Consider the following 18,651-nt stretch of genomic DNA (forward strand, 5'->3'; position numbering starts at 1 on the left):
CCAGGACACCACTCTGTCCCTTGCATGTGCAGCTGCCGCTAAAAAAGAGACAAAATCTGATTTTTCTTTGTGGTTTTCTCTAATCTTCTCCCTTATCATCTTCCTGTGCCCACATCGAGCCCTTCCAGATCTGCTGACCCCACAAACGACGCGGGAGGATCCCACCAAACCACATTAAACACTGAGCAGCTGTTCCCCTAAAAACCAAATTTCTGTGTTTGTCTCAGCCTCCAACTCCTCTGTTCCCAAAGATCCGAGATTCTTCAAGGCAGGAATATTGGGAATTTGGAATTTCAGGGTGCAGAAAAGCTGACAGAGTTCTGTTAATTCATCTGGTGTATCTGCTGTGTTTAAAACACCGAACAGATCCTGGCAAATCAAGCACATAATTTACTTTTTGAAGTTCTGGAGGATGATTAAAACTAGAAAAATACAGTTTTAGACAAAAAAAAAAAAATCATTCTGATGGCTACAAAAACAACTGTGCCCTGCGAACAACGATTATGATTTAACAAAAGAAAGGTAAAAATAGATCTGCAATTGAAAACCAAGAGGATGGAAATAGAATTTATAATCCAATAAAGCTGGAATCAAGCCAGGACAACAGAGTTAATATGGACATTCTTCAGAAAGATGCCAGAAATGTTTCTGGGGGGTTGGGTTCGTTGTTTCTTTTCCAGAACTATGATTTATTAAATATCAAAACATTTTCTTTTGCACCATGAATGCAACAGAGTTTGGAAAAGTCAAAATACCTAAAAAGTTACAGAGTTTCTTCTCCGAAACTTTTCTTTTCCTAATTTCATCAACATTTCCTAAATTATTCCAGGCTTCCCTCACTCCAGGAATGATCCAGGATTGGTACAGATTAACTGAGGGACAAAATTATGCCCTGCTGGTTGTGGATTTCCTTAAAACACTTCACTGAGGTAAAAAGTTTCCAAAATTTGAGGGAAAACTGTTTTAATACATGGTATTCACAGGGTGGAACCACTTAAAATCGTATAGGAATATAAATATAAATATAAATATAAATATAAATATAAATATAAATATAAATATGCACTGTACATGTACATATATAAAGATATATGTATATCCATTGATCACCTATTTAATAAATAAAAATGGTCCAGAAAAGCCATTTTCCACTAATTCTGCTCTTTATTTTGGAAAACCCCTCCAGCACCAGCATGAAAAAAAGAACCCAGCTTGAGTGGCTGCATTTTCTACAGCTCTAAAAATATTCTGTTCCACCTCACCAGTACCCAGGGCTAAAAATAGCCACACAATCTTTCTGCAGTAAAACACCTCTTGCTGTCTTGAGAAAAAGCCACTCTCTCAATTTCCACTCAGGCACAGACACCCTCAAATCCTTCAGGAATTTTTGGGATCTCGGAGTTGGGATGGTGATGCCCCCTAAGCACCATCTTCCCACCAGCATCACCAATTATTGAATACTGAAGGGAATGTATTAAAGAAAGGCCTGGACTAAAATTAAACTTGCACTTTACACAAGAATTATCTAAGATATCATTACATGGGCCCATTCCCAATGACTCCCAATAATTGTGTTCGTTTCCAAAGGCAAAAAGAGCTGTAAGGAAGAGGATGAGGAGCAGAGGAAACTTTTGCTGCATGCTGTAAGAAAAACAAAGGATGCCGCATTGGTTATTCACTAACTAATGGTCTGGGTTAGCTAAATTTGTCCAAATATTAACCAGAAATGTGGAATTTCCTGGGGCTTCCATAATTCCTCACGGAGTTTCCAGCTTCCTCATGTGCCATGGGGCAGGAGGGATGCTGGGTCTGGGGATTGGGATGGGAATCAGGACAAGGATTTTCCCCTGAGGCTGGGGGGGACTGGGACAGCTCCCCAGGGAATGGGCACATTCCCCACAGCTCCAGGAATATTGGGGCAATGCTCTCAGGGATGCACAGGGTGGGATGTTGGGGTGTCTGTTCCCACCCAGGACATTCCTCAGTTCTTGCTTTCCCTCCCCAGACAGGTGAGGTGCCTCATTTTGCCTTTCCTTTAAACAACAGAAGGCATTTTATCAATTCATGTTCAATCCTCTATCAAACACCACTGCTGAAAATTTCACCTCTGCCTCCCAACCAGACCAAAACTGTGCTCAGATGAGGGCACAGCTTTGAAAATGTGAGAATTCAGAGAGGTTTGAGTGCAAAGCCTGCTGCAGGACGGGAAATCTGTGACAGCACCCCAGGCATGGGGAGCCCCTGGGATCCCCCTGCCCAGGGCTCCCTCCCCAGCTGCCCCTGGAGCAGCAGCCAAGGCTGTGCTGGAGCTGAGGAGAAGCTCAATCCAAGGGGCTCTGGGGGAGGAAAATGCTGAGAGGATCCACCCTGATGAGGGAGCTCAAATTGATGAAGGCTGAGCTGGAGCAGAGGCTGGGCAGAGCTCCAGAATAAAGCAGGGATTCATTCCAAGCATCTCCTCCATGGATCCACCTTGGGCAGCACCAGAGCCCAGCCAGGGCTGCACCCAAGATGAACCCAAATGGCCCCAAAATGCACGGCCGGGCACGGGCTCTGTCCCTGGGATCAGTTCTGCTCCATTTGCACCTTGCAGTTCATTGTCCCATCCCAGCTTTAGCCCCTGCAGTCCCACCCTGCTTGTTTTTCTCTCTCCAGCCCACGGGGTTTGTGCTCTTGGGGCTGAGGTTTGGGTCATTTGTCCTTAGTCCCCAGCTGGAGCAGGAATTGTTTTGTGTCCCTGCTCTGTGCACAGAGCTCACCATGCCCTAATGTAAAGCCCAGACCCACGCACTAAAGCAGCACAGAATGTGAAAAATACAAAAGCTCAAACCTGAGGCATCAATCTCAGGATGGCCTTTAAAGCCACCCCAAATTCTGGAGTTCCCCAGTAACCCAGTGTTTATTTATACACCAACACTTCCTGCCTCTGAGCCCCCAGCTCTGTCACGTTCTGGAAGCAGCAGCACTTCCAGCCCACACCCACCATTCCTGCATTTCCTGCTGCATTAAATGCAGCTGGAGCGAGCAGGATGGGGCTGGGAGCAGCCAGATCCTCTCCCTGGGAAAGCCTCTCAGCCACCACTAAATCCATCCCAGCCCCTGCCAAAGCAGGACTCTGCACCCCAAAACCCAATACCTGACACCCTTCAGCCATGCCCTACACAAGCTGTGGGATTCAGGAGATCTGAGCTCCAGAGCCAAGAGAAATCCCAAATTCCCGCTGCTTTTTGTCCCACCTTGGCCATTCTGCTTCATTCCAATCATCACAATGGATGCTGCACCCTTGACCTTTCCAAACGCTTCAAAACCACTTGAGGGGAAGCATTTTGGTAAACACCCAAATCCTTCTTCCCCTGAGGAGCCCTTCTGGCACCCCCAGAGTCACAGCTGTGCCCACAAACACCCTGAGGAAAGGAAAGTGCCAGGGCCACGTTCTCCACCTTGGAACGGGTGAAAAACTGAGCCCTGGCTCTGGTCAGCTGCTGCATTCATCCCTTCAAATCAATTTTAGATTCTGTTCAACTCACAGTTAATCCTCAGGAGGAACAGGCAGAGCCACCCTGGGGGTGGGAAAGGAAGGGAGTAAAGAGATGTGAAGGAGCTTATTTGAAATTGTGCCTAAAGATATATATGAAAATAGCCTGGAAATACTCCAAGGGCTACAATTAATCCATAAATATTATGGATTTTATAACTCTTTCTGCTATGTTGTATAAACAGAAGACAGAAGAGATCAGCTGGAAATTATGTGCAATTGGACAGACATTTATGTGTGATTATTCATTCTTTAAATCACTCGTGGGGTGGAGCATTCCTGAGGACCTGCAGGAAGATCAGGGGACACTTCCATGCCAACGTTCCATGGCCAAACCCTTCACTCTCCCAGCCACCTCTGGGGATGGATCCCAGCTCTCCTCTCCTGGATCCCTGGATCTCCCCTGACCCATCATTTTTCCAGAGGGAAGGAACACCAGAGGATCCTCCTTACTCAAATTCAGCCCCTTGATTCCTGCAGACACCTGAATTACGTCCCACAACTCCAATGCTGCTTTCAGGCTTGGATATTTGAACTTTTATTGCTAAAAGCACCAAGTCAGCCACTTCAAAGGAGCAGCACAAAGGCAGCACTGCCACATCCCTCTTCTGAAGAAGCTTTTCTCTCAACAAGAGAAGTTTTTTCCTTAGGCACAGGACAGGATTGCTGGGCCAGGGAGATGGGTATTGTCCCTTGTTTGTCCTCACTCAGGATACTTTATATTCTCTGTGATTCTCTGGAAGCCAAATGGCTTCCCAGCTCCATTCCAGCCATGCCTGGAAACATCCATGTCCTCTCATGGAACCTTTGGACATCCACGTCCAAAAAAAGTCCTTTGCAGGGCCTGGAAACTTTGTCAGGGCCTGGAACCTTGGGGACATCCATGTCCTGGAACCCTGGGACATCCATGGCCTGGAACCTCACTGACCTCAGCTCCACACACGAGGAGATTGAGCAATCAGCTGAAGAAAACCTGAATAAATCCTTTTTTTTAAGGAGTTACCCAGTAGCTTTAAGTTCTCTCAAAAGACTCCATGTCCTGGAATCCTGGGACATCCATGTCCTGGAATCTTGGGGACATCCATGGCCTGGAATCTTGGGGACATCCATGGCCTGGAATCTTGGGGACATCCATGGCCTGGAATCTTGGGGACATCCATGGCCTGGAGTCTTGGGGACATCCATGGCCTGGAATCTTCGGGACATCCATGGCCTGGAGTCTTGGGGACATCCATGGCCTGGAGTCTTGGGGACATCCATGGCCTGGAATCTTCAGGACATCCATGGCCTGGAATCTTCAGGACATCCATGGCCTGGAATCTTCAGGACATCCATGGCCTGGAGTCTTGGGGACATCCATGGCCTGGAACCTCACCGACCTCAGCTCCACGCACAAGGAGATTGAGCAATCAGCTGAAGAAAACCTGAATAAATCCTTTTTTTTAGGAGTTACCCAGTAGCTTAAAGTTCTCTCAAAAGACTCCATGGCCTGGAATCCTGGGACATCCATGGCCTGGAACCCTGGGACATCCATGGCCTGGAACCTCACTGACCTCAGCTCCACACACAAGGAGATTGAGCAATCAGCTGAAGAAAACCTGAATAAATCCTTTTTTTTTTTTAGGAATTACCCAGTTGCTTGAAGCTCTCTCAAAAGAAACTCTCAACTGTGGAAAGCCCAACCTGGGGCCCAGCACATGCAATTGCAACTGAAGAACCCCAAATGTGCTGTAATTCCAGCTCAGCCCCAGCACAGAGCCAATATTTCACCCCGTTCTTGCACAGTTAAAAGCTGCAGGGCCGGAAGTCAGAGAACTCAAAGCTGAGTTGAGAATTTAGTGTTTTGTTGAACTTCCTCCCACAAAGTACATTTCAAAAAAATAATAAACACAGCAGACAGTAAAAGCGTGACTTTCATATAAACCATAATAGCAATTGCACAGAGCACGAGATCAGCTCGCTGATAGAGAAAAAGGAGAAATTATTGCCAAACAAAACTTTCATGGGTTCCAGCCCAGCTTTCTCGTGCACTGAATTGTTTAATTGTTTAATGGCTGTACCTTGAACTACAGGCACCCTCAAGATTTTAGGCAGCTCAGCTGCAAGATCTGGCTCCAGGTCTGAGGCACCAGGATCACTCACAGCCACAGGAAAATCCAGGGGAAGTGCAAGGCACAAATGCAGGGTGGGAATCAGCCCCTGAGGGGGAAATGCTGCTGCCTGCAGAAAGCCTGGTAGCAGAGCACAGAGATGAAGGAATTAACCTGAGCCCTCCATCAAGAGTGCCTCACTGGAAGCTCTGATGGAGCTGGAATTCTGCTGCCTCTGAGGGATAATGACTGATCTGTGCCTCTTCCTTCCAGGAGGCCGCAGGTAAAAATTCTCATTTCTCTGGCTCAGATCCAACTTCCAGGGCTGTGTTTGTATCACTGAGAGCTGAAGCACAGCAAATAAACTGCAGGAGGATGATCCTTGTGCCATTTGGACTGATTTTAAACAGGAGGAGAGCTCACAGCCTCTTTAATCCTTTCAATTGGAAAAAAAAAATAAAACAGCTTCATTTCCCTTACAGGTAAGTAAAGACCCCTAAGCCAGTTAAAATGTTTTTTGGAACAACTACACAGCTCCAGCAATTAGGAATGACATTTGCTGTAACAAGAGGCATTTTTAAGATGCTGTTTAACTATCTCGTGTCCCTTCCACAATAATCTGGCAAATTCTGGGCCTTGCTACTCACAGCAAACACATCTCAGCACACAAAAGAGATCTTATCTGTGTGTTAGGAGTTACTTTTAGAAAATGCGCTTAAAAAACAACCAATTAGCAATGTCTGTGCTCTGGGGGCTGGAAATGGGGGAATTAAGGGAGAGCTGCAGCTTCGCTCGACAAACAACCTCAATTCTCCTCTTTTGATCCTATTAGGAGAACAACAGAGAAGCACAGGAATAAGGCAAACATTCCATCAAAGCCAGAGTGGACAGCTTTTCCTCCAAACACACAAAAAAATCCTTATTAAAAAATGTAAAATCCCTGAAAATGGTGGTTAAGCAGGGGCAGAGAGCTGCAAGCACACATCTCAGAACGAGGAGCTTTCCTGGCTGGCTGGGACACAAACCCATCCCATCCCCGTGCTTTCTGCACTTGGCAGGGAGGGTGACTAATAAATGTGGATCAAATTCAACAGCTCCACTGCAAAGAACAAATGGCTCTTTGTCTCACCCCTGCAGTGGCCAAGGAGCACTGGACGTGGCACTCAGGGCCTGGGCTGGGGACAAGGTGATGAGCAAGGGCTGGACTCTGATCCTGGAGGGCTTTTCCAGCCTCGGGGATTCCGGGATCCGGCCCAGAATCCCAGGTTGCTGGTGAGAAGGGCAGGCATGGAGAAATCCCTGCATTCCATGAGCCCAGCCCAGCACATCCCTCTGAATCCCAGGCTGGGGCTGCATTCAAATATAAGAATTTCTATTTAAATATATAAGAATTTCTATTTCCTCCTTTTGTTCCTGATGGCACGAATAAGAGTGAGCAGATTTCATTTCCTTATCTGTTCCTCGCATTAGCTGTGTGCTACCCACCCACACGAAATATTTGGGTACAGAATGCCTGCTCAAGTGCCCTGCTGGGCAACTCCCTGCCCTGAGGCTCGCTCGAATTATTGCTTCTTCAACCAACCATCACTTCTCAAAGGGACAGAAAACTGGAGCAAGCCTTGCCAGCTGTGCCACCTGCACTTGGGAACGACCAGGGGCAATCCCAGCAGCCAAGGACCTGCTTTGCCCGGTTTTATGTCATTTCAGGAGGGTGTGAAGTTTGAATTACACAAATTCTTCTCTCTTCACACACATTTTCTTTCCCTTCTGTCTCAAGCAAGCAGAGAATTATTCCAAACCCCACATCGGGTCACCAGTTCACCCTTGTGGGGGAGGGAACCAGAGTCAATTCAAAAGTCCTTTATCCCTATCCCATGAGTAATCTGATGGGAAAAAGCAAGCGGGAGATGCTGAAACAATGGCTAAATTCCAAGTTCTGAGTGGCTGCAGTGATATCTGCCAGTGGAAAACAAACCAGGGAACCCACACATGGGACACTTGAGGAAACCCACACTGCTGGCAGCACACAGAAGGATGCCCAGACCATCTGGGGCAAACGTTCTACAAATGATTCCAGATTTTGTAGTCAAAGGATCAGTAAATGCATAAATGGAGAAAATGAATCTGAGCCTGAACAGGCTGGGGAGGGGCTGGGATGAATTCCCAGAGGAGCTGTGGCTGCCCTGGATCCCTGCAGTGTCCAAGGCCAGGGACAGTGGGAGGTGTGGGGATGGGCCTTAAGGTCCTTTCCAAGCCAAACCATTCCAGAATTTTATGGTGGATACTGAAGCTCTCCCCCCCAGACTCTCAACTCAAAGGCTTTTCAATAGGATTCCTTCAGACAAACAGAATTCCCACACAAAACAAGCCCCAAACATTCCTGAAGTTACCAGAAAGGGCAGGGATTGCTTCCAAAGGTATCTGTTTGGAATTGCACTTCCCATTTTCTTACCCTGACACTCCACAAAGGGGAGAAATATCCCATTGTCCATCAGCTCCTGAGGCCTGAGACCTGGCAGGGAGTGAATGATGATCCCTGGGTTTGGGGTGCTCTGTCCCACTCAGAGCTGGCAGCAAGGGGCTCTTCCCACATCCAGGAATAAATAGATAAATAAATAAATAAATAAAAGCACACCATCACTCCTGCACTGGAATGTCTTGTGGAAATTACAGCCTTATTCTGAAGTATTTCTGCTGTAAAAGTGATGAGACTCATACTGAGCACCTCGTTAGCTCCCAGCACCAGCACTGCCTGGAATGGTTATTCAGCAATTAGGGCTCAGATTAAAGCTAAACAGATACAGTGCACCTCTGCAAAGAACACCTGAACCACGAGATCAAATTACCAAAAATCTCTCTGCTTTTCCCTCAATTACAGCAGCTAAAGCTAAAAAAAATAAAAAAAAAATTGCAATATACTGTGCCAGATCCTTCAGAAATGCACAGACAACCTCAGCAGTCACACATCAGGCCTCCCACATCCCCCAGCCCTCCAGACTGTCACTGGAAAGTACCTGCTCAGCTTTGTTTACAAGGGATTTCTTCTGCTAAGGACTTTTTTTTTTCTCACTCTCCCACCCTCTCTCCCCAGATCTCCTCTCACCAATCTGCTCCTCCTACCAGCAGGGAATCTTTCCTGGGGTTTCAAGCCAGCAGAAGGTTCCAAACACACAGAAACCACCAGGCCTGGTGCATTTAGGCAATACTGAGGAGTATTAGAAGTTAACCATGCTGTGCAGGGCTCCATGGAGCCTGGAAAATTACACATTATATAACGCTCTGGGAGCAGCAGATTCTCCTCAGCAGCTCCACCAGTGATTTATACCTGCACACAAAAATCAGCTGCAAGGAGAGTGGCCACAACTGCAACAGAACCCTAAATTCAGATGCTCAGGCTGTAATGGATCCAGCAAATTTCCAGCCTGGCACTCCTTCCCAGCACGGAGAGAACATTCTAGAAGCCTGACGGATTTGGGGATAGTTCTGTTTACTTCGGGGTGGTTTTTTTTAATAATGAAACTCTGTGGTTTATAAGAACTACTGAAAGCAGACTGGGGTTTTTTTTTTCCCTTTTTTTCCCTAAGATTGAGTTTGTTTTTTCTCAAAGCCCCCCCCTTAAAATAACGGATGTTTAAACCATATTTAGAGGCTCAGCTAAAGCAACTAATGAGTGTTAGGTAAGATGTCTCTCCATGTAGAACAATCTGTTCCAAAAGTTACCAAAAATAGCAATTCTCTAAACACTGCTGTGATGCAATATTTAACCCTTTGCTGCAGCAGCAGCAGCAGCAGCTGAATTTGACCATTTTCCCCCAAACCCAGCGAGCGCTGCGGGAGCTCTGCTTACCCAGGCTGGTCGGTTTGATCAGCTCATCCAGCAAGTCGTAAAAGGGGAGTTTCTGCAGCTTGATGTCGGGGTGCACGGGGTGCAGGGCCGAGGTGAGGTGGGGCAGTTCCAGTTCGTGTTTGGGTCCCAGCAGCGACACGGGGAGCAGGGGGGACGTGGCGGGGTGGCCGTCGTAGCCCAGCTGTGGAATGGTGGAAGGCGACAGCGTGGCCGGCATGGAGCTCGAGTGCACGCTGGGGATGGACAGGTCTGCTGGGGTCATGATTTTCTGGGGGAACCTTCTCCTATAGAGTTCTTTGATTTTCATCTGGACGGCGGGGCTGCAGCCGGCCTTGAGCAGGTGCAGGGCTTTGGTCAGCAGTTCGTGTTTGCGGCCGTGCTTGTTCCTGCCCGCGTAGCCCAGCAGCACCTGCAGCTCCGAAACTCGAAGGCTCATAACCATTTGCTTCAAAGAAACAAAACAGAGGGTTAGCAGGTGAATTCAGCACCCTCACCAGCAATAAAACAAAGGGTTAACAGGTGAATTCAGCACCCTCACCAGAAACAAAACAAAGAGTTAAAAGGTGAATTCAGCACCCTCACCAGAAACAAAACAAAGGGTTAACAGGGGACTTCAGCACCCTTACCCAGGCTAATAACCCCTTTGCTTCAAAGAAACAAACCAAAGAGTTAACAGGTGAATTCAGCACCCTCAACAGGGCTCAGAACCATTTGCTTCAAAGAAACAAAACAGAGGGTTAACAGGGGAATTCAGCACCCTCACCCAAGGCTTATAACCATTTGCTTCAAAGAAACAAACCAAAGGGTTAACAGGTGACTTGAGCATTCTCATCAGAAACAAAACAAAGAGTTAACAGGTGACTTCAGCCCCCTCACCAGAAAGAAAACAAAGGGTTAACAGGGGACTTAAGCATCCTCACCCAAGGCTCAAAACCATTCGTTCGAAGAAGCAAAACAAAGAGTTAACAGGTGACTTCAGGATCCTCACCATAAACAAAACAAAGGGTTAACAGGTGACTTTCACCCCCCTCACCCAGGGCTTATAACCATTTGCTTCAAAGAAACAAACCAAAGGCTTAACAGGTAAATTCAGCACCCTCACCAAGGCTCAGAACCATTTGCTTCAAAGAAACAAAACAAAGGGTTAACAGGTGAGTTCCAGAATCCTCACCAGAAACAAAACAAAAGAATTAACAGGTGACTTCAGCATCCTCACGACACCAGAAAGGGCTTGAAGCCCGTTAAGCATTAAGTTTTCAAGGCTCTGTGCCCCTGCTCTGCCCCCTTTTACAATGCTCACGGATTTAATACAATGCTCAGTAGTTATTACAATGCTCAGTGTTTATTTTCGAGTCTGCAATGAGAGATTTCTAAAGGCACTTCCATTCCGTGGGCAAAAAGCTGAGCAAAGGACTCGGTGCAAAATAAAGGTTGTAACTAATTATTTTTTAATCGCTTGCTAGAATCTCTGATGGATTTTTTTCTTGCTCTAGCTGGATGTGAAAGCAGTCGTACACTGACAACATCCAAGCTGTGCCAGTCCTCAACTCCAAACAGCAATTCCACGAGCCTCCCTCAGCTTCTGCCATGCAGCAGAGCTGATCCACGCAGGTTCAAAGCAAGGAGATCAATGACAGTAAAAGGAGAGTGAACATAATCCCATTTGAGCCTTGTCACCTTCCTGGGTTAAAGGAAACTTCCTCCCCCTTCCAGCTCTGCTCTTCTGCCAGCAGAGCTGTGGGTCCTGTTTGAGTGGGGAGCTGGGCTTTGCCCTCTGCTAATTAGCATCTTCATTAGCACAGCCATTTAGTGCCTCCCAACAGGATCCAATGAATCACACCGGTACAACTTGTCACCTGTTCCACTTCTCCCGGAACTGAGAAAAACACTTCCCAAACCAGTGAAACCAGTAAGCACCAGTGTGCATCAGCTGGGCAGGCAGGAGCCAGAAAATCAACTCCAGGGCCTGGTTTTTATTGAAAAATACATTTCAGAGCTCGGCAGGGGCTTGCTCATCATCAGGAGGCCTGAGACACCAGCTGGGAGGATGATACCCCTGCAGAAGTTTGGATTCCCAAGGAATCGTACAGAAATGCAATGCCTACCACCCATCGATGTGACAGGCTGCCTGAATCTTGTGCATGAAACACCCTGAGCATTCTGTAGCGAACCCCACAAGATCTGATTCCAAACAACGCTTGATGGATGGATTTGGGACCAAAGCAGCTAATGCAGCACACGAGGGAGGGCTCTGCAATTTCCCAGCCACTGAAGGATGGAGACCCAGACCAGAATTTCCATTTGACATCTCTGAATTTGACTACAAATGCTCCCATCCTCTCTGGTCCTTCAAACTGTGCAAAGTACTCAGTCCCCAACACTGATTTTTCCACATTAATTCCTCAAACCTGAAGTGCCAAGATTAGAAAGGTGCTACCCTTGGCTTTAACAAAACCAGCCCAAAACTCCCACCATCTCCTCAGAGCTTCAGTACCTGCAAGAGATCTTCACTGCCCAGGTGTCCACGGGAGGTTTTCCCTCCACTGAAACTGCTCCTGGTATTTAAAAGCCCTAAATGAGATGATTCATGTCTTTAATGAGGTTTGCAGCAGCCACACTGAAGTCAAATTTGCCACAAGATTTCTGCTCTGCTGAACCACAGCTCGGGAACCTTGCTGCAAATCCTTGCTGCAGCCTTCCACAAACCCTTTGGATAGAACTGGAGTTCTTTTCTTTCCCCGAATACCCCAAGAACCTTCTTCACACTTAACTCTGAGACTGTCAGAGAGCCACTAATGAGAACAGACGAGGTACTTGGTAAGAAATGAAGATGTCTTAAAAGAATAAGGCATTTCAGCTCCAATCTGAAGTGTTGACAGCTGAAAGGAAAGTGAAACAAATAGATTTGAAACATGGAAAAACACTATTTATAATGCTACACAAACACTTCTTCAACAGAATGAGTAGTTACAGCTGAAGGGTTTCATGCCACCACCATTAAAAGTCACTTCCTGAACAGGCAGAACCTCTCAGAGCTTCACTCTGTTCTTGTTTTGTGATAAACTCATGGGCTCAGCTTGCCAAGAGCACAAGAGGATTAAGAAATAACCGAGGCAAGGGAGAAGCTCCTGCTCCACGCTGGATAATTTCCATTTTTAAGGTAAAGGCGAGCTGGAATGAGCACACAGAGAGCAGGGGCCATGCTGGAGCCAGCCTCAGAGCCCAAAACAAACAAAATCCCCACATCTTCCCCACCCGGCGCATTCCTCGCACAGGAGGACAAGAACAATTTTGTTTGCAGCGTTCAGGGCCCTGACAGATCCATCCTTAAAACCAGCAATAAACCTGGTGGGTTTATTATACTTTCATAATTTATAGATAAACCTCCTGTCCACATCACAGGGAGGCAATGCCTCAAACCATGCCCACCTTGCACAGGGCACTGCCAGGGGTCGGTGCCCCTGGGAAAAGTCTCCTACAACATCCACTGGAGAATTCCTGTCCCTCCTCCAATCCAGCTGTGGTTTACAGGACCCAACCTGTGGGAAATGGATTTGTAAGAGATAAGAAATGCTGACTCAGAAATGCCATGGAACAGGACAGACACTGCTGAGAGAGAAAGAACTAGAAACAATTTCAAAGGATGGCCTTACAAATAAAACTAGGTATTTTAGAGAAATAGAACTGTGAAAGATGCATTGTGGTAGGACCCACAAGGGGTAATTTTAGATGACTGGCTTTAAGGCATTTACAGCATGGTGTGGCTAAAGCTGATAGGCCAAGAAACACTTTAATGTAATTAGGAAATAGCTGGCCTCTGACTGTGATGGTGTGAATTATAACATCTGTATTGTCTCACCCTTCACATGAGACTGAAAATGGAATAAAAGTTTTAAACCACCTCTCAGTTGCCCCATCTCTGGGTCAGAAAAGGGCATAATCTGACACCAAGCCAGCTCCACCAGCAGAAACCCAAGCCCTCTCCATGCTCTGATCCATGGTATCCTGACCCTGGGACAGGCAGGATAACACAGCAGGGGAACAACCCAAGTACTGCCAAGCACACCAGGAAAATCCAGGAAAAGCCTCAATTTCTCCCATTTTCTCTGTCACATCTCACCTCACCTCAACTCCAAGCCCTCCCTGGCTCAGCTGCAGCAGCAGAGCTGAAGGGCAAAGACACAAAGAGTTTTGCTGCAGGAAATGTTGCTTTTCTCTCCTGTTGCCTGCAGCAGTGGAGCACAGAGACCACTGGCACCTGCCAGGTACAAACCCCAGCACAAAGACTGCCCCCAAATAACAAACAACTGCCCCAGCCCTGGCTGCTGAGCAGAACGAGCAAAATGTGGGGATTTCTCTATCCTAACAGGAAATAAAGTAACAAAACAACAGCAAAAAGCTGAACTGCAGAGAAATGAAAGGACAGGCAGGGCTCCCAGGGACTGGCTGCAGAGAAATCCTGCACGCTGCAATTCCAGGTGCTGGGCTGGGGGAACATTCATTCCTGCAAACAGCACTGCAGTGCACGAGGAGCTGATGCTCTTTGGCTCCAAAAAGGTCGAGGTTTTGGCACTCAGTTTCAAACTGGTTTCCAACAAATCCCAGCATCAAGCACGCACTGGAATTGTGCATTCTGGCACTGAGGGAGCACTCAGTGCTCAAAAAGAGGATGAGGATGGTGAGAAACATTTTTCAGAGAGTGAAAGTCAGAAGATGCTTTCCAAAAACCCAGCTTGGCAGGGGGTGGTGGCACATTGCTGCTCTGCCTGCCTGTGAAGACCTTCCTGGAGTGAGGAAGGCATCTCGGAACACACCCCTGACATTTCCTGCTCCACAACCCAACCCAACCCAACCCAACCGCGTGTTCCTGCACCAAAACTGCATCACCCATGGATTCCTTATCCCTGCATCCCAACATCCCAGCCTTCCCAAACCCCTCAGGGCGTTTGCTGCCATCCAACCAGCCCCACAACTGTCTGTGAGAGGTGGGAGAGAGGCCAGGCTGTTTTCCCACCTCCCTGTGCTCACTGGGTCCAACCTGGGCCATTTTTCCGGCTGTGTCATCCCATGCATCCCAAATTTCTGTGTGTTGAGGAAACACTCGGAAAGGATCCACCTGGAAACAAGGAGTATTCCACCCAGGAGATTTGGAAAAGAAATAATTGAAATAAATGTTGAAATATAATAATTGAAATAAAATCATTGAAATACATGGGAGTAATCCATGGGCAGCACTGATGTCATTGCCCTCAGGCTCTCTGGGTGATTATCCATAGGGAAGGGATCTTCTACCCACAGCTCTTGCCCAAAATAATCAGGACATTTTTTAAAAAGCTGTTCAAGATGAAAACTGGTGAAGGTAAGAATCATTTACTTGGATTTTCTCTGCAACAGCAACAGCAGAGATGAAATTTGGCTTTCCAGACAAACCCAGATGTTCCAGCCAAGGAAAAATTCCCAAATTGAGCTCAAGGAATTTCAGCCCTCAGCACAGAACATTTCAAGAGTAGCATCTTGTCTCCATGACCCATGAAAATTGGGAATTAAGCTTAAAAATAAATAAAATCCAAGTGTTGGTGCCACTGGATAAGACATTCCCTGGATAACCTGTGGCTGGTCTCACAGGCACTGATTATTCTGGCAAATAATCTGTGAACCTGAATTATTTCCCCTATTTTTAGAAGGGAGGGATTTATCTGAGAGGTAAAAAACAATATTTAGTTATATTTTCAATAAACTGAGCGGCATCCACAGAGTGATGGACAAGGCTGAGCATTTTTCACCCATCCAGCAGCACCAAAACTGTCCTCAAAGCAGAATATTCAAATCCAAGTTTGATCCATGTTTTTTTAAAAAGGATATTTCTCCAGTTATCCAACCTAGGATCTATCAGGAGAATCCAACGAGTTATTCCTGGATGTTTATGATAAGTAGAAGCAGGGAATAAGCTCCAAAACATATTTAAATTATTTGCCAGCACAAGAAGAAGCATTTGGCTTGGGCCCACACCACATTCTGTGCCTAAAGCAATCCAGCAGGTCCTCCCCAGTCCTCCAAGCATTAACCTGAAAGATTAAGGGGGAGAAAAATAGGAATGAAAAAAAAAAAATCACCTCAAACCCCAGTGAAAAGCTGGAAGAGAATGAGTAAAAAGAGAGAAAAAAAGAAATGGGAGATCATTGATTTATAAACATCAATTTCAGGCAGTGACAGTAAATTTGTTATTAAAAACACAGTGATTAGCTTTAGTAATTAAGGGTCATTATGACAGAAGAGAGCAAGCTCTGCAGCAAATTCCTTCAAAGGTGAAGGCCAACACAAATGGAAATCTCTCCCTTATCAAAAAGGAATTCTGTAATCACTTCCAAAAGACAGGTTAAAAAAATTTTGAAATTGATCTTTTTTTTCTCTAACAAAAGCAACAAGGAAGTGTCAGATGAGCATGGAAATGGTTCTGAATGAATCCCTGTAAACTCCAGCCCCCAGCTGTAAAAATACAGCTCCTGCAAGCTCTGAGCAGCCTCCTTAACCCTGCGAGGAATGTTCTGGAAAAGTGACACTCACACACAACTCCTGGCATATTTCAGATTTGTGAACCTGGCCAATCACAAAGGTTAAAACATCCCCATTCTTAATAACCCCCATCCCCTAACCCTAAATCCCACCTGCAAGGCTGACCCAAGGGAGGGAACTCTCAGTGCTGAACTATAAAAATTGGGCTCTTTCTCCCAAAAATCTGCAGGAGGGAGCGAAGCAAGCCCCGGGAAGCTGCAGTGACAGCCGGGGACTTCCTGCCTTTGTCCAGCAACCAAAACAGCCACAGGTTGGAGCCCCTGCAATTCAAAGCAGGGCAGAGGCAAAGGCACAGGAGAACAACCATAAAGATGCTTAAAGCATGTTTCCTTTAAGGAGGGTTTCAGCAGGAAAAGCTCTTCTTTGGCTGGAGTGGCACCTGCAAGGTTTTGGGAATGAAGGCAGAACTAGAGGAGTAAAGGAACCAGGCAGCAGCAGGTATAAATATGATTTTGTTGCACATACAGGAGGATTGAGGCTTTCCTCATCAAAGAAAGCTCTGTTTACACAGGGTATCAGTGCTCAGAAAGGCCAGGTCGTAGCTGTGGGAGCAAACTGAACAGCTAACAAGAAAAACAGGCTTGAAACAGTGAAAATCAGCCAACAAAACAACGCTGGAAATGCCCAAACAGCCTGGGCAGAGCTGCTGAGGGCGCCCCCAGAGATCTGGGCTTCCTTAAATTCAAGCTGCATTCCCGATTTTCCCCAGCAATGCATTCCCTGCCACAGAGCTGCAGCCAGCAGGTGTTATTTACCTTTGCAGGCTCACAAACAGCAGATTTCCTTGTCAATGCCATGGCTGCAAGCCTATTTATAGAAACATTCTGACCCTGGAACCAGCCTCTTCAGCCTTAACCATTCTGTGATTGGGCCATTTTAAGCTCAGTGCTCACATCAAGAAGCTGGCAGGGAGGAGATCATAAAAACTGCAGCACTTGAGGTGGAAGCTTCTGGGCAGGATCTCCCACCAAAATCCTTCTGCACCTGCCCATGGGACTGGTACAGAACTTGGAATTCCACAGATAATAATTAATCCAAGGAATATTTCCCTGGCAAGCACTTCTTCTAGTTTATCATGTTGGTGAAACCTGACTATCCCCAAATTCAGTGAGTTTTAGGAAGCTCAGTGATGCTTTTTTTCATACCTGAACACCAATAAATGCCCAAATTCAGTGTTAGGAAGCTCAGTGATGCTGTTTCATACCTGAACACCGATAAACTGAAATTCCAGCCTGTAAATTCCAGCCAGAGCTCTCCAGCTGATCCCACCCCAGTGATGTTACCGAGTTCTAGGCATGTCTGTCACTGCCTGCATCCCAAAACCCCACAGTGATGAAAGTCCCAAAACTCAGTGACGAGTGACAGGATATTGGAAAAACAAACAGAGGCAGCCCCAGCCCCCTGAACTGCTGCTGGCCAAAGGCAGAATTTGGAATTTTTAACATAATCCCCATCTCTTACAGGTTGTCCTGTGCTTTTGGCAGATGCCTGTGGGATTTGGCTCTGGGAGATGGGAAATACCTAAACCTGGCACTTTAGTGCCCTTCTAGACCCCAAATCCAGCCCTTTTCCTACAGTTTTTTCCTCTGAGAGGGAGATCAAGCCCAACTGGGCAACCACACACCCCAAATTCAGAGTTTGCCCACTGAGCCCTGTGGGGTTTTGTGAGATCCAGACACAGACCAGACCCCCAAATTCAGAGTTTGCTCACTGAACCCTGTGGGGTTTTTGTAGTATTCAGCCCAAGTGTGTGACCAGACCCCCAAATTCAGAGTTTTCCCCCAAGCCCTGCGGGGTTTTGTGAGATCCAGCCACAGTGTGTGACCAGAGCCCCAAATTCAGTTTTCCCACTGAACCCTGTGGGGTTTTTTGTAGGATCCAGGCAGAGCCCCCAAATTCAGAGTTTTCCCACTGAGCCCTGTGGGGTTTTGTGAGATCCAGACACAGACCAGACCCCCAAATTCAGAGTTTTCCCACTGAACCCTGTGGGGTTTTTTGCAGGACCCAGCCAGAGCCCCAAATTCAGAGTTTTCCCCCAAGCCCTGCGGGGTTTTTGTGTGGTGACAATGAGGACACACCAGCCACGCTGGGCAGAGCTGCTGGGGCAGGGATTTGCTCCAGCTGTGAGAGAGATTTGTTAGAAGTCTGCCAAGACTTAAGTCATGTCTAAAGCAGGTTTGATTTAAAGCAAGCCCCGTTTTATCTTAATCCGTAACGAAAGTTTTACCAGGCCCAGGAGAATTTCCCTGCTAGGTGAAGAATATTATTGCTTTTGGTATTAAATAAGGTTGCTGACACAGTGGTAATCTCCATTTTCTTGGAGACTCCAGGTTCTTTTCAGCCATGCTTAAACTTAATTGTCCCTGGTGTTTTTTTTCTCTTAGCAGCTGGGAATGATTTCCACACCGAGCAAAGGCAGAAATTCCAGTTTAGGAATTCCTGGACCTGACACAGGAGCCTCTCTGCAAACACACCTGAGGCTAAGGGTGAAGACAATTATTTGGGAGAGGGTCACTGCCAGACAAATTGACTTTTTATGAAGGATATTCTTCACCAAAGCCTTGCTGGCTGACACAAGAGCCAGCTCCCATGGGATGAGGTGCCCT

The 18,651-nt window shown here is 46.7% G+C and overlaps 1 protein-coding gene across 1 annotated transcript in view; it reads right to left on the minus strand.

The window, feature by feature from the left end:
- PIAS1 (protein inhibitor of activated STAT 1) overlaps positions 1-18,651 on the minus strand; it is a 57,872-nt gene that overhangs the window by 24,992 nt on the left and 14,229 nt on the right. Inside the window, 1 exon segment of the mRNA XM_071441122.1 lies at positions 9,473-9,917. Within this exon segment, the coding sequence (XP_071297223.1) occupies positions 9,473-9,917 (445 nt within the window).

This window comes from Agelaius tricolor, unplaced genomic scaffold (assembly GCF_023055355.1).
Source record: "Agelaius tricolor isolate 1412-34295 unplaced genomic scaffold, bAgeTri1.0.p SCAF_16, whole genome shotgun sequence".
NCBI classification, from domain to species: domain Eukaryota; kingdom Metazoa; phylum Chordata; class Aves; order Passeriformes; family Icteridae; genus Agelaius; species Agelaius tricolor.